This window comes from Contarinia nasturtii, unplaced genomic scaffold, assembly GCF_009176525.2.
Source record: "Contarinia nasturtii isolate CC-2019 unplaced genomic scaffold, AAFC_CNas_1.1 Cnas_scaffold_695, whole genome shotgun sequence".
Taxonomy (NCBI): Eukaryota; Metazoa; Arthropoda; class Insecta; order Diptera; family Cecidomyiidae; genus Contarinia; species Contarinia nasturtii.
In genome coordinates, this window is record NW_022198046.1 from 10,856,354 (window position 1) to 10,872,673 (window position 16,320).

General features: G+C 32.6%; 2 protein-coding genes across 3 annotated transcripts; one reads left to right on the forward strand and one right to left on the reverse strand.

Moving 5' to 3' along the window:
- The first annotated feature begins 1,474 nt into the window (after positions 1-1,474).
- LOC116340648 lies at positions 1,475-13,191 on the forward strand. The gene is made up of 22 exons (XM_031767243.1): positions 1,475-1,766; positions 5,147-5,340; positions 5,407-5,650; positions 5,720-5,820; positions 6,531-6,641; positions 6,710-6,810; positions 6,875-6,941; positions 7,007-7,223; positions 7,297-7,463; positions 7,536-7,607; positions 7,681-7,874; positions 9,971-10,049; positions 10,487-10,520; positions 10,929-11,125; positions 11,265-11,371; positions 11,509-11,591; positions 11,653-11,744; positions 11,928-12,092; positions 12,158-12,325; positions 12,400-12,616; positions 12,670-12,836; positions 12,898-13,191. Exons 1-22 carry the CDS (start codon positions 1,742-1,744, stop codon positions 13,165-13,167), a joined length of 3,072 nt encoding a protein of 1,023 aa, XP_031623103.1. The 5' UTR covers positions 1,475-1,741; the 3' UTR covers positions 13,168-13,191.
- Positions 13,192-14,199: 1,008 nt separating this feature from the next.
- Positions 14,200-16,079, reverse strand: LOC116341015 (MD-2-related lipid-recognition protein-like). Of its 2 annotated transcripts, XM_031767842.1 has the most exons (5): positions 16,057-16,079; positions 15,639-15,881; positions 14,864-14,977; positions 14,582-14,751; positions 14,200-14,415 (listed from the first exon to the last, which is right to left on the reverse strand). In XM_031767842.1, exons 2-5 carry the CDS (start codon positions 15,751-15,753, stop codon positions 14,320-14,322), a joined length of 495 nt encoding a protein of 164 aa, XP_031623702.1. In that variant the 5' UTR covers positions 15,754-15,881; positions 16,057-16,079; the 3' UTR covers positions 14,200-14,319. The 2 variants fall into 2 exon arrangements, with proteins under 2 accessions (XP_031623702.1, XP_031623701.1); XM_031767841.1 differs by lacking the exon at positions 16,057-16,079 and having other exon boundaries at positions 15,639-15,995.
- Positions 16,080-16,320: the final 241 nt, after the last annotated feature.

Sequence of the window (16,320 nt, forward strand, 5' to 3'; positions counted from 1 at the left end):
ACTTGATGATCTTCAAAATAACAAATGTTCTGAAATGCTAAGGGCGAACTCACAACTGTGTTATAAAAATATAAGATTGTATTGACAGTTTTTTCGGTGAATATGGATAAGTCCGTTTTTAGCAAAAACTCTTTGAACGAGTTATAAGTAGCTTGAATTGGTTGCCGTAGTCAGAATAAGCACATCCACATGAATATTCATATGTAAGAGTTTGTAAAAGTTTGTAAATGTTCAATATTAAATCTATTATGTTTCTAAGAAGCAATTTAAACAAAATGAATTTTTTGGCTAAAAATTGCGTCACGTGATTCTGTTGAATCAACGATGAAAATGCCATGATCGAATGAAAGACCATCGAATTATTGCAATTACCTGATATTTGCCATATTACATACCTTTTCCATAATAAACGATAAAAAAAAAGGAAAACAATTGTAATGAAACGTCATTAATTGAGATGATACTCAACACTACAGTTGATGAGAGCATATTGAGATAAAATAACGGATACCATACATACTTCATATATGAAGTATCCACTTTTCAAGCTATAGATCGGAAGTAAGTTTTTTCCACTCCAAATGCTCGAGATAAAATTATTTTGAAAGTTTGAATGATATAATTGAAAAATGTATAATAATGTTCGACAATTAGCATTCGATAACGGCATGTATATAAAAGTATTATAAAAGTGTCAACAAAATAATCGGCGTTTGTAAACCCAGAAAGTCTGCTGTGGAAGCAAAAAAAGGCAGCGCACTTCCACTGTCGGAAACACACATATGTTTATCAAACTCAATCAATAGCCATATGTTTCGTCTTTTTGCAGTTGCTCATGACAGCCCGAGATCTAAAGTAAACAGATAGAATTCATCAAATAAGTCTCATTTACAAAAGCCAACTTTGTAAATTCATCGTATTACGTTCGAACGTAATATGATCTCAATAAAACCAATTAAAAAGCAACTTTTATGCTTCATGTGAACAAGATCTGTTATGAAAATTTGTCAATGCCAACTCATAATAAGTAATTGAAGCACGTAATAAATGTTTTAATTTCAGGAATAAACAAATCAAATGCGTGAATATCGATTAGGGTTTCCGATAAATAAGAACAAAATTGAAATAAATTAACGGCATTCAGTTATTCTCTAACAAGAGAGTTTTTAGTTTGGCTCTTTTCTACTATACGAGTGTTGAGTGTGTACACATACACACTCTCCCACAATATTTTATTTCTTCACATCTCTCTCGGGCTGTCAAATTGTCTAGTCGCTACAGTATTGGTATGATATACAGAGAATAGGAGAGGGAGACAGACGAAAAAGAGCAACAACAAATAATGAAAATGATTGGCGATAAAGCATTTCGTTTATTTATTTTTTATTTATTTCTAAACCGACATACGTAAAAAAAGCGAATCACTTGTTTTAGTGCGATTGAGCGGCGTGCATGGCTATATAAGCCACTGGAACAACATTATCATTTTTCATTTCATAATATTTACCGTTCGCGTACAGGCACGAACGAATTAGTGGGTCTAAAAGTCTCTTTTCATCAGAGCAGTTCGTTTGAACATTTTCCAACCGAAGAATCGTTGGGATCATTGTGTCATCATCCAACGCCAAAAAAACAGTTTTGGGAAACAGAGTGTACCAAACGAATATCAACGATATTTTTGTGAATTTTTAACAAAATTTTTCTTTTTTCCGACGATTAGCGGCCAATTTATAAAAACACAATGGTGCAATCAGAATTTGCAAAATGTAAGTGAAACATGCAGTCCGTTTTGTGTGATTTATTTTTTTTCGATTTGTTTTTGCGTGATTGTGTGAATAGAATATTGGGATTAAAAAAATCTTAATAAGATTAAATTGCATTCGAGAGTAGCTTTAATGCAAAGAGGCTTTGAAATGGTTTTACTTTCGATAAAAATAAATTCCCCGATAAAAGATGGAAAAATATTTGTGCTCATTACAATATGAATGACATCGTTAAAATGACGTTCTGCAATCATTATAGCTGCAATGAAATCCGATTAAACGACACTCAAATGTTTCTATTTTGGTGATATCTGAAGTGTTTTAATTGACAAGTGCTATAAAATGACTCTGATAAACGATGTAAATGACATTTATGATTGAGATTTTTTTCTCTTTTTCGATAAATTTGTGGTGAATCACTTCAAAACAAAAATATTTTTAAAATACATCCATTTGCAATTCTTCAAACACTTTTCCAAGAATTCCGACAATTTATGTCTGTTATTCACGCTTCTATCGGTGAGAGTGGCATTCGCCAATATATTGTTTTTTTTTTACAAAACAAGTATAACAAAGACGTCAAATTATAGGTCATTGAAAATACTTGCAAAATTTCATAAAAAAACTTTCTTTGCGCATTGATTACATTCGAAAAAAAAGTGTTGAAAAAACATTGCATTAACTCGTACCAACAGTTTTACGAATATCGTAAACAGTTGTAAATTTTTCCATTGGAAAAACACCTTTGAAATGATTTTGTTATGTTTATTACATGCTTGATTATGCACATAAATATTGACAAATATTTTGAATGAGATTTCAACAATTGCCACAATGTTTATTTCACCTTTACGATTTAAGCTTAATGAATAATTTTCATTAAGATAAAATTGCGCATCTTTCAAGTCTTTTACGCATTGGGCATTTATTGAATTCTTTTTCTTCGATCTGTTTTCATCACTTACTTCGAATTTTCTTGAATTGACGCGTGTTTCGAGTTAAAATGGTCTGTTGTAATGGAAATGTACCAAAATGAAACAAAAAAGTTGATTAATATAATCAAAAAATCGGTTGAATAGATCTGATCTACAATACGTCGCAAACGCGATAAAAACTGTCGGATGAACGCCATCAATCTTCTGCAACGCTTTTTCGCAACTTTCAATGACATCATTCAATTTCAAATGCAAATTTCTTATGTTTATCCGACACGATTCGCTTTTTTTGTCTCTATATTCTTATCCGTTTTTTTCTTCTATAAATTCATAGATGAGAGAGCTTATACATATTCAATTGGATATTTTGTGAGTTCAGTGAAAATAGTTTTTATTTTTGGGGGAATTGACCGTCGTTGCGTATTTTGAGTTCAATTTTAAAACAGCCTAAGATATTTCACGTGACATTGAATGGTGCAAAAATCAATGAGGAAATTTTCGCAAACACTTAAAACCATATTCAACGTTTGAATTTCAAACACGCATATATCGCTTTGACCGTTAAAATACGATGAAGATGAATCTTATTAATCAGCATTTTTGCATTTTGTTTAGTGTGAATGAATCTTTTGAATGTAAAAAAGACAATATGTCGTTAGCAATATGCCGACTGTATAAATATTTAATGTTTTTTCTTCTCTGTTTTCATTATAAATTGACGACAAGAAGCATCAATGAGTACTCTTTTTCCACATTGAGTATCTCTCGTTCCGAAAATGTCTTTCGTTTTTTTCTTACATTCAAATGTACGAATTCGATCGTCAAACAAAGCAAAAGCAAACCACACAAAACCAAAATGCATATTTTAAATTGTCTATTTGTTATCGATAGATTCAGTTATAGCTTGCGAATGTGCGAAAGAGAGAGAAAATTATGCCAGTCAATTCATAACCAGTCCCAATAAAAACAATCGTGCACACTGCACATAATAATTTATGCTTATGTTGAAGTTTTCAAGTTCAAGTGCTGTGAGAAAATAGTAGAAGTTTAATCAATTTAACCGCACACACATACATTGAGCATGTTTTTTTTTTTTTGTTTGTTTTCGTGCAAAAACGAGATACAAATTCCGAAAGCGAGAGAAAAAAAAACACAAAACTGCTGCACCGCAAACAACAAAAACCTACGTAAATTCGTAATTGCTATATTTTATCCGGCAATTGAATATCACATATGTATTTTAGAATTTGATGGAGTTGATTAAATGGGAATTCAAATGAAATGTAATGTCAATTAACAGCAAATTATTTCTCTCATTTCGGAATTCAATCGTAGATCAACTATGCGAAAATATTCACGCGAAAAATATTTACATGTGTGTGCACATTCAGCAAGATCAGTAGGTAGTAGACAAAAAAAATGAGTAAGAAAAAAAAGTACGTTTTGTGCAAAACACACATATTTCACGCCGTTTTTTATCTCTCTCAACAATTCCTCTATTATTCAAAGCATCCAACCGACTGGACTACAAATTCATTTTTACTTTGCTCGCAATCGAACACGAGACTATTTTCCTTTGATGATGAACAAAAGCATTCGAATTAATCGACATTTTATTTATTTATTTCGTCAGTTGTGTACATTTCTCGTTTCACTATAAATGGATAACAAATGCATGTTTAGGGAAATGATTTCACATGTTATAAAAAAAACAGTTCAATTTTTAATGGGTTGTTTTTTGTCAATACATACATATAAATTATTTTAAGTGCGGGAAAAACAGCAAATTAACTTTTTTCTAGTTAATACATTTCGTGTGGACAACACGAGATTTAATGAGCGAAACGACACATGATTTATTTTAGCCATGGCTTATCATCGCATTTTTTGCGATTCCAAATCAGCTGTCGAAAACCATTCTTAAAATCAATTCATCGATCGATCCCAAGCAAAAAGATTACTATTTTGTAAAATCAAATTATCGCAATAGAAATATTTTAATTTTTCACGGGCGACCTTAAATTAATTATCAAAACTGTCTTTTTGCCCTCAAAGAATGTCAACTTATATTTTCCTGTGATTGTCGACACGCCCAAACTTTGGTGTCGGAAATACGTTAAGATTTATGCATGGCCATACATCCAATCAATTTTATTCGTGTCAAATGTGAATAATAAATAAAGAAAACATTGTAAATCAATAATTGAAAGCCTTCTCGATCACATTGAAACGCAATTGACGTAAAGGCATTTAATGGCTTTGACTTTTCCTTCACGCCAAAGCTGTATCAAATTCTAACTTCTCTTATCAATTTATTAATTTTCTCTGCTTCGAACACAGTACTGTGAATAATTTTAAATCAAAATTTCTTCAAATATTTGCAAATGTTTTTAATGCATTTTTTTTTGCATTGAATGATGCAATGTGTGTTTGTTGTTTATGTTCTAGGTTTCTGCATTCCGCAGCGTATAATCATGTCGATTATGTGTTTTTTTGCGATTGCAATTGCGTATGTAATGCGTGTTTGTTTATCGGTGGCAATTACTGAAATGGTAGCCAAAGTAAATCACACCGAACAGGCGAGTACATCCAATCACAGCATATGCATGGCTGATCCAGTTCCAGCAGGATCTCATGTTGTGGTAGGTTTGATTTTCTTTCCATTAATAGTATTGTTCTTCTCATATCTGAATTGATTGTTACTTTAGAGCCATAGCGGTAGTGGTGAATACCATTGGAACCAAGAACAGCAAGGCTGGATCTTATCGTCATTTTACATTGGCTATGTTTTAACGCACGTGCCTGGTGGTGTCATTGCTGAACGATATGGAGGAAAGTGGACATTATCGCTTGGCATTTTATCAACAGCCATTTTCACTCTTCTTACACCTCTAGCCGTTCAACACGGTGGATATATTGCATTGATTGTTTTGCGTATTTTGATGGGTTTAGGTAATTTTTCAATCTTATTTCTTCAAAAGGAAGAGTAAATTTAATTTAAGAAAAATGCTTTTCTTTTAGGCGAAGGCACAACATTCCCCGCTTTGAGTGTTTTGCTCGCTTCGTGGGTGCCTGAAAAAGAAAGAAGTAAACTGGGTTCATTTGTTTTTGGAGGTGGTCAGGTGTGTAATTATCTTTTTTTATCTAAAATTGTTCAATGCCGACTATTTTATCTCCTTGATATTTTCGGTTTTGTAGTACCTGAAAAATTGATGAAAAATTTACACTTTAGCCAAAAATTATAATTAACCTTGAAAAATGATCAACCGTTCTCTGTACCTGCTCTTTGTGCAGGCAGATTCACTGATTTCGATAAAAAAAAAAGTATGACAATAACTTGTTTTATGTCACGCGCTTTTTGTCAACATTCAATTTAAAACATTTAAATAACAAGTATTTATAAACGGAAGTAATGGAATTAATTATGTTTTCCAAAAAAAAAAGTTTACGACGTGCGATGAAATCAAATTGCCGGCATTTTCACATCAAACTTTTTATAAACGTACTCAAATTATCGGAGTAGTACTAGCCATGTGTTTTGAAATATACGTAAACAATCATACGAGACATGTCATTAACTTTTGCTTATATGGTGTAATTTTATTCAAGATTTACTTTTATGGAAGTTTTCCAGCTAGAAGCAATTCATATTTTGTCTCTCTCTCTCGGTCGCAAACAAATTTTTATTGTTTGAATGCATTAACACACTTTTACGAAAACATTTGTCAATTCTTAATTTCTGTCATACATTTTTCTTCTTGAAATTCATTGATAAAAATGTCTTTTATTTGTGAAAAAGGTTTATATTACAGTTGACTTCTTTTATTTGCAGATCGGAACAGTCGCCGGAAATCTTTTGTCTGGTTTGATTTTGCATTCGTATCCATGGCCATGGGTGTTCTACGTGTTTGGTATTGTTTCGATCGTTTGGTTTTTGATTTTCGTAAGTTTTTTACAAAACAAAAATTACACCAGCTTGCTGGTTCTAATGAAATGCATTTTCAATTGTAGACTGTGATTTGCTACAGCAATCCAGGTTCACATCCATTCATTACATCGGAGGAACGTGAGTATCTTGAAGCTGAACTTGGTCAATTAAAACGTCAGAAAAAGTAAGATAAACTTTACCATGTCATTTGAAACAAATGTAATTTACTTGATTTTTTCTCTCTTAAGTTTGCCACCAACTCCATGGCTATCAATTATCACGTCGGTACCAATGATTGCACTCGTATGCGCCCAGGTAAAACGAAAAAAATTCCAAAATAAGTTTGAAATGTATTAAACGAAAAATATCATTTTAAAAAGATTGGTCATGATTGGGGATTCTATATTATGGTATCTGATTTGCCAAAATACATGAGCGAAGTGTTGCAATTTTCGATAAAAGACAACGGAATCTATTCGTCATTGCCGTACTTGGTTATGTGGATTGTTTCAGTGTCGACTGGATGGCTCAGTGATATCTTGATCGTTCGCAATTGTCTTACAATTACCGGTGCACGGAAGTGGTTTACGGCAATTGGTTTGTTTTTTAAGCAAAATGCAAGAAATTACAATGAAAGTAAACTGGATTTTCCTTTGTTTTCGAATTGCAGCTGCCATTTTCCCGGCCATATTCATTGTATTGGCTTCATATGCTGGATGTAATAAATTTTTGGTTGTGGTTTGGTTTACATTGGCTATGGGTTTCATGGGCACCTTCTATCCGGGCATGAAAGTAAATCCATTAGACTTGAGTCCGAACTACGCCGGATCTATAATGGTGCGGTTATTTTTTTTAGTTGAAACACTTATTTCTTTTTTCTATTATTGAGCATCTATCATTTCTGTTTAGGCTGTTACAAATGGCATTGGTGCATTGACTGGTGTTGCCGCACCAGTTTTTGTTGGTATTATGACACCAAACGTAAGTTTTCGATGAATAATAATGATGGTTTTCAATTATGAATGATAAGAGTTATATTGTTTCAAATTTACAGTCATCTCTAACCGAATGGAGAATCGTATTTTGGGTAACCTTTGCCATATTCGTGGTTACCACTGTTATTTACTCGACTTGGGCTTCTGGCGAAGTTCAACCATGGAACACACCAAAAGGATTTAAATCGCCCGAATACGGTAACATGGAAAATAACAACGAAACCGATAAAACAACCATCGAATTTCATCAAAAGCAATAAAAAAACACGACAATGACAACGAACTATCTCATTTTATCGGACGATCGTAAAACATCTTCAAATCGAAGTGTTTAATCAATCAAAAGCGCTTATCTAACTCATTGCTGCAATCAAATAATCTAAAGAATTATCAGTGATAATTTATCGTAATCCAAAGAATTTTTTGTCTAGTGCGTGTAAATCAAACAAATCAACCGGGTTCCGATAGCAGTGTAGATAAACAACATTTACAACAAATGCCATTTATTCATCTCATATGCAGCCATTCCAAGAGGAAAAAAAAGACTCATCCACACAATTCGACACTACTCATCCACATATCGTCTTCTACTTCCTCGTTTCTTTTTCTCTAATTCTCTTACTGTCGAAATATGAATAAATTGATTAATAATGCGAACACTTCAAAAGTGTGTAAACTCAATAGATACAAATGCACACATGCACACACACATTCACCATATGTTTATACGACGTTGTATTTGTTATCAAACACTGAACTTCAATGCATTAAGTTTCGTTTTAAGAAATTTCAATTGTTTGCCGGTTACTCATGATATGAATCTACTTAACATTCGTTTGAACAAAATTGCCACGAAATTCGGTAAAAAAAAATTAATTGAAATATTGAAACAACAAAAATACAATTACCGCATAACAGTAATAAACGATATAATAACGAATGTTGATATATTAGATTAATGAACGATTATTTCGTGTTATAAAAGACATCGCTTTAGTGAATGAAATGTAATTGTTTTGCAAAGAATATAAAATTTGCATTTCTAAGATTAGTAAAGTTGTACGCAAAATGTTTTTCTAGCTTGAATAAAATGATTCAACCCAATTATTTATCAACGAAAATATAAAAAGGAATGTTTACGTTTATTTATTCAGCAAATTGGCTCATTACGATTTATTATCACAATTCTGTGAGCAATGCGAATTATTTTGGCTTTATTGTTTTGTATATATCAAAGATACGCATATCGTTTTGAATTATAGCCAATGAGATGCTGTTTAATTTATAATCTTTACGGTAAACGTGAAACGTTATCGATTTTTTTAAAACTGAAAATGAAAGTTTTTTATTTTTGCTTAAAATGTTCATGAATTTGTTGAATAAAAGTTTTAATTTCTTCCAATTGTTTCCATTCATTTTCAAATGACCGGAGAAGTATTGAACCAGACATTATATTGAACTGGCTGAGCGAAAACTGACGCGAAATAACCAGCTATAATTCGATTTCAGGGTTCCAAAGTGTTATTATATACAAAAGATGTCTTGAACCAAATACTTGGCAATTTCAGCTGAATGTATTGTCTATTTTAAACTCAAATTCTGCCTTACCTAATTGGATGATAATTAAAATCAAGCGTTCAGAAAGACATACATTTATGCGAGCAATTGAATGATGCTTGCATGATTTGATGCGCATCGATTGTGCTGTCGCCATACATTCGGATCTTCGGCAGCGCACGAAGTGCTCCGAACGCACAACGAAAGCACTAGCGATGCGCATCAAATGATGCAAGCCTCATTCAATTGCTCGCATAAATGTATGTCTTTCTGAACGCTTGATTAAAATTCCGTTGAAATAAAAATGGCAAAAAAAAATTAATTCAAACTTGTTGCTGTAAATTTGAATCTTTTTATTTCTGACACATTCAATTCGGTCTGCAGTGAGTGCAAAAATCTTCTCTTTCGTTCTCATGCAAAAAGATTATATCGAAGGTAATGTTTGTCAATTGACAATGATGAAAATCAATTCAGCAATTGCATATCATTTTAAAGCTAAAATTGTAAAGATAAAATTGATGTTACACAAAGCTTCAACTTGTGTTACACAAAACTTAATTCAAATTGGATGCAACTATTTAAAACCAGATGGCGTCGAATTATACTCGTTTGATTCATTATATGATCATCAAAATCACGTTCAATAATTCTCAAAGCCAATTCTGTAGAAATATTAGTCAGTATTTCAAATGAAATCAATTTATATCCTGTTGGTAGATTTTTTCGTATTATTTCTTTGACTAATTGAGCTGAGTTTTTAATAGTGTATTTCGGTTTAAATGATCGACGTAGAATACCTGATCAAAATTTCGCTATAGTTTGTAGCATGCCGAATTTATTGTTGATACCACTGGACGTATTCGAAGGTAATGTTTGTCAATCAATTATTTAGACACAGGAACAACGAAGATCTATTCACAAGTTGCATATGATTTCAACATAGGGGTTTTCATCTCAATCAAAACACTGTGAATATTGCGTATATTCACTGCGAATATTCGCAAAATACGTGCATTCAATGCATGATTCGTAAAGTATGCATAGTATATGTACCATCGAATAATATATATTCGCGAACAGATAAATTCCCCTAGATTTCAACGGTTGAAAAAAGTTAAATTAGTAAGCTTTATTCAAATTGGGTGCGACTATTTGAAACCAGATGGCGTCGAATGAATCTCATTAGATTGGGTCAATATCATAAATAGGTATTACGATGTGATGATAAAAGACTTCTGTTTTGATAAGATAATTGATAACATAATTGAACACATTTTCCTGAATATTTTGAGCAGCCAAACAGTTTAGATTCAGACAATGGATAGTTCACACCAATCAAAATGTAAGTGGTAATAAAATTCAAGTGTAGAATTACTTATAATTGATGTGTTAATAAATATTGGAAATCAAAACAGTGATTTTATTTAGATAAGTGGCCGAAAAATCACTGTAAAAGCTATATTAATTTTGATTATTATCAGACAATATATTTAACTAGCTAGTCAGTTGAGCTGACAGTACGTTAGCCAGCTAAATGGGCTAAAACAATAGACGTTATTGTATTAATGATTAATCACTTTTCTTGTTTTAATAGCAGTGATTGTTCATTAAAACAATAACTTGTATTGTTTTAGTCCATTTAGCTGGCTAACGTACTGTCAGCTCAAATGACCAGTTAGTTCAATATATTGTCTGATTATTATTACTGTCGGTGGCATTGTTTTCAATCTTATCTCTAAAACATATTAAGGTTCAGAGGTACCAAAGCGTGTATTAACAGGCATAATGGGCTTCCTGGCGATCGTTGTGTCATTTTTGATGCGAGGTTGTTTATCGGTTGCAATTACAGAAATGGTGGTACCATTGAATCACACAGATAAAGGCAATGAGGCGATTATTTGCCCAGCTGACACTGAATCCATACAACACAACATCATTTCTACATCGGTCAGTTAAATGTTTTATTTGAAAGAGTCACTTACATAATTCATGTGGTTTTGATATTTTGACATTCAAGACAAAACACAAGAAATTCTATACCAAGTTATCTTATCTAATAAAATTTCAAATCAACGCATTTTATTAGAGTGGAACGAGATACAATTGGTCACAAGAGGAACAAGGCTGGATTTTATCATCGTTTTTTGTTGGGTATTTAGTTACTCATATACCTAGCGCAATTTTGGCTCAAAGGTTCGTATCAGTTTCACAAACGTAATTTTGGTTATGGTTTTTGCCAAATGAATGTACATTAGTACTACTACTAATGCCAACTCTATGCTCAAGTTATACTTGAGAATTCTAAGAAAAGGAACTTACTGTTGTTGAAGGTTTGGTGCAAAGTGGGTTCTGGGTGGTGGTGTTTTGGCAGCAACAATTTGCAATGCAGCTACACCTCTCGGCGTCTATTATGGTAGGTGAAATTAGCCTTAATTCATCAAAACTTTTTCGAGAAATAACAAAAAAAATTCCAGGTGGGATTTGGGCATTGATAACATTAAGAGCTCTGATGGGTGCAGCTAATGGAACAATGTATCCATCGTTAAGTGTTTTACTCTCAGCTTGGGTAAGAACCGTTATTCACTCGATTTGGGCTTCTGGCAATGTTCTACCATGGACCGCACCAAAAGAATTTAAATCTTCCGATTACGGCAACGTGAAAAATAACAAAGAAACTGATAAAACAACCATCGAATTTCAACAAAACAGTTAAAAAAACACGACAATAACAATTTGTGAAATTATTTAGATTCCCGAGAGAGAAAGAGGAAAATTAGCGGCATTTGTTCTGGGTGGTGCCCAAATTGGATTTCTCATTTCGTTTTATGTATCAGCAATAATCCTATCATATTTCTCGTGGCCTGTTGTTTTTTATGTCTGGAGTTTTATTGCTACGATCTGGTTTATAGTGTTTGTAAGCATTAAAAGTGTTTCAGAGAACTTGGATATCTCATTTCGAAATGTTGGCTTCACTTCTAGGCTATTATATGTTCCAATGACCCAGCGTCGCATCCATTCATTTCAAAGGAAGAACTCGATTATTTGGAAACTGAAATCGGTCAACTAAAGCGGCATAAAAGCTTACCACCGACCCCGTGGGGAGACATTTTAACAAGTGTGCCCATAATCGTGCTTATTATTGCCCAGGTAAGAGCTTCATATGTCTTTTTACAGTGACTCACTTTGGAATATTTCTTCAAATTCTTCTGCAATGTTTGAAGGTCACCAGTGATTACGTTTTTTATGTTTTGGCTTCTGATTTGCCGAAATATATGAGAGAAGTTTTGGGATTTTCAATTCAAGACGTTGGTCTCTACTCTTCATTGCCATATGCTTTAATGTGGATTGTGTCACTTGTGTCTGGTTTTCTGTGCGATCATTTAATCAGCAGACAATATCTAACAGTTACACAAACGAGAAAATTGTTTGCCTTTTTTGGTATGTAAATTCAAGAAAGTACCAACCATTTGTGATGTTAATTTTGTTTTTAGCTAGTGTATTCCCTTCAGCGTGTGTCATCGTCGGATCATACGCTGGATGTAATAAGACGTTTGTCGTTATTTGGTTTGCCTTAGCTTTTGGATTTAATGGCAACTATTACAGTAGCTTAAGAGTGAATATATTGGACTTGAGTCCGAATTATTCCGGCTCTGTTATGGTAAGACACTTATAGCAATTCAGACATTTTCTCCTATTGAGCTGTTACGATCGGTATGTAGGCGGTTATAAATGGAATAGCAGCATTGTCGGGCATAGCAGCGCCAACGTTCGTTGGAATGATGATACCCGATTCAACACTTGACCAATGGAGACTGGTGTTCTGGGTTTCGTTTGGCATCTCAATGATAAGAACCGTTATATATACAACATGGTCATCCGCTGAAGTTCAACCATGGAACGAACCAAAAGGATTCAAATCACCTGAATCAGTCGAACTCACCAAAAATAATAACTTTGAAGATCACATAATAAAAGAAATCATGGAATAAACACAAATACGACTATTAATGTAATTTTGCTTTTGATTTGATAGATTTATGCCTGTGTGATGATTTTGAGAAAACGACTTTGTTTCTTATTTTAACCAACCTTATTTTTAAATAAAAAACTATTAAAAACGTAAATATTCATTGTGGGTATTTTTCATGTCGATACTAAAAATAAGAAAAACAGTAGCTTATTCCATTGATAATTGTTGGTAAAATGCCATGTTTGGTATTGCGTTTTTCTGGAGTTTCTATGATATATGTAACACAATGAAAAAAATTACCAGAGATTATATATTTTTTCAAACAATTTTTTAGTCCATTAAAAAGTGTATGCCGGGCACCATGCATTTTTATATCTTTAGCAATAACACCATACATGGGACTAGGAGATGTGAAACAAATATTTGGTTGTCTCAGAGCATTTGCCTCGAAAAACCCTAGCAAATTGAAAGATTTTCTTCTCCAAAAAACCCTAGCAAAATTGAATATTTTCTCCCGTTTTAGAAAGTGAAGAGCAAAAAAAAGAAGGTCTTCACATTTTTCGCGAAAATCCTTAGCAAATCGAAAGAATATTTTTCTCTAAAAAATGACATTTCTAAGGGGTTAATTCCCAAATCTGTTCTCCAAAGGGGGTAATCCAACCCCTCGGACCCCTGCTCAGAAGCTATGTTTGCTAGTATTTTTCCGCAAGAAAGTTAATTTGTTTTACATTTTTGTCTGAACAGAAAAAAAAATCTAGGACAAAACATAATGTTTTTTGACAACATTTTTTAATATGGTTTTTTTATTGTACATTCGAAGCAGATGATTTTTGTGCATTTTATTTAATTTCATTCTCAAAGAATAATTTCTCACAAACCACACGGCTTGTTTCTATCATTCCATATTTTCTTAATTGAATTTAAATTCAAAAATGACTAATTTAAATTCAATAAACTAAAAAAAGTATTAAATTCATTTAAAGTTTTCAAAGATTTCAATGATTTTACAAAATGTACAACTGCATTTTCCAATTTATAACTGTAGAAAAAGATACTAACTGCAGCTTAAAATAGTGTCTGATTTTATGTTCACTAAAAAACAAATTATAAACATTAAAACGGACAAGAATGACCGGTAAAAATTATCGTGTGAGCAGCGGGCGGTGTTCTTCTATTTAGTGAGCTTAATTTTAGTTGTAAAGCAGCATTGTTCGTTTGTGTTATCGTCTTCGTCCTTACGAAGGACCCATCTAATGGTGTATAAACCCTGAAACAATGACTCATCATGTTAAAATCGAATACAAACATTTGATTTTATATATTTTTTCATTTTTTTTTTTGCTGTTCAAAATTACATTTGAACAATTTTTGCACTATTTGTATGGAACGTGACGTTTAAGAAATAAGACACAAAAGTAATTTGAAATACATACTACTGGGAATTTTTTTGCCAACGGTAGGGTATATCTATAGGTGTGTCTGTGTCCTGATTGAATTGGGCATGCTGTATGATTACATGCATTTGTATCCATTCCGGCCATTGGTAAATCACCCTCAGCCGTCACTGAATACACGTGTCCAAAAGGTGTATCCGCATTCCATTCTGCATTAATACGAACACAATCCGAAATATTGAAGAAGAATGAATTTCAACAAGTTTTCAACAAAAAAGCCAAAATCAAGTATTGAAGATCAGTTTCGAAGAAGTTACTTACGCGGTGTTACGTCAAATTCTATTGATGCAGATGTGCCACGTTTCAATTTGCATGGTTTTTCCTGTTTAGATTCAGGACACGGTACGACTCGCACTTCGTGTACAGTACAGTCGGCTGAGAGAATAGTAGAATGTGATATAGTAAAATATTGTTTAATTATGATGGTTGTTATTATTGTGTAGATGTATGATTTGTCGACGTTGAGAGTGATAGATTGAATAAGCCAGAGAACGAGAGAGAGAATACGAAAGCGGAGATAAATTGAAGTGAGAGAGATGTTTAAATTGTGTCGCTTTTTCTATGTTGATAGAGAATTCAGGATTAAAATAGGTCATGATGCGATAACCTTCTACTCTCAAACCTCGCAGGCTATTTATTGTTCGAAAATGAAAGTATAAATTGTAATAACTGCGAATGAAATCGAGAAAGTTATAATTACTTATATATAATTCATGTGGCTTTTGTCGATATTTCGTGTTATTACATTATTACACAACTTAAATCTTAATTTAAACTTTTTCAAACTATTTAAACCAAATAAAATAAAATGATTATGATAATGGGCAAAAATGCAATCAAAATTTCGTAGTTTATCAACAATATTCAGATGTACTCTAATAGAGATTTTTAAAGTAAATTTATGCAAAACATTTATTAATGTTTACAGTCGTAGTTACAGTCAGTCATCTATTTTCTAATTGCAAACTTATTGAAATAGTTTTTCAGGTTTATGATAGAATGTGTCGAAAATGAGAAGAACATCTTTCATAATTACCTTGAGCACTATTTTTACACTCTGCAGAGAAGTGCACGTTCTCAGCATTTGAAATGCACACCAAGCACGCAAAACACAAAAAGAATGAAATCGAAAATAATTTGTTAGTTGTCATAGTGCCCTCTTATTTCTTCGATTTCCACTCGAAAATCTTTCACCAAAATTATTTAACCGTACTTTTCAATTGAGAATATAACTAATTCCCTCTTTGCCACCTCCAAATTCGCTTTGTTTTAGTGTAGACTGAAAAGAAGTTTATAAAAAAGAAATAATTTTAATTTCAATTATACTAAACGGGAAGAAAAAAAAACGGAGCGTAATTAAAATATGTATGTTATTGAGAGTGGCGTTAAATGTTTTGACTGTCGTCGTAGTTTTGGAAAATGAAATGAAGTGAATGTTTCGCTAATCGACGTACGAATGAAGCAAATAAATAGGCGACCCGTTTAGAGTTCAGGGTTATCTTTGAAAACCAAACACAAAGCGAATGAAATACATTCTGTTGTGAACACTCGAGCCGAACACATCGTTGTAAGAGTAAAATCAAATTGGAATAAATTTAATTCAAAATCATCCGTGTCAGTTTATAACTTATTACAATTTTGATTTTTTTCCACATACATATTAATCGGATACATTCCAATAATTACAAACATTTCGATTTCATCGGTTCATTTCTATT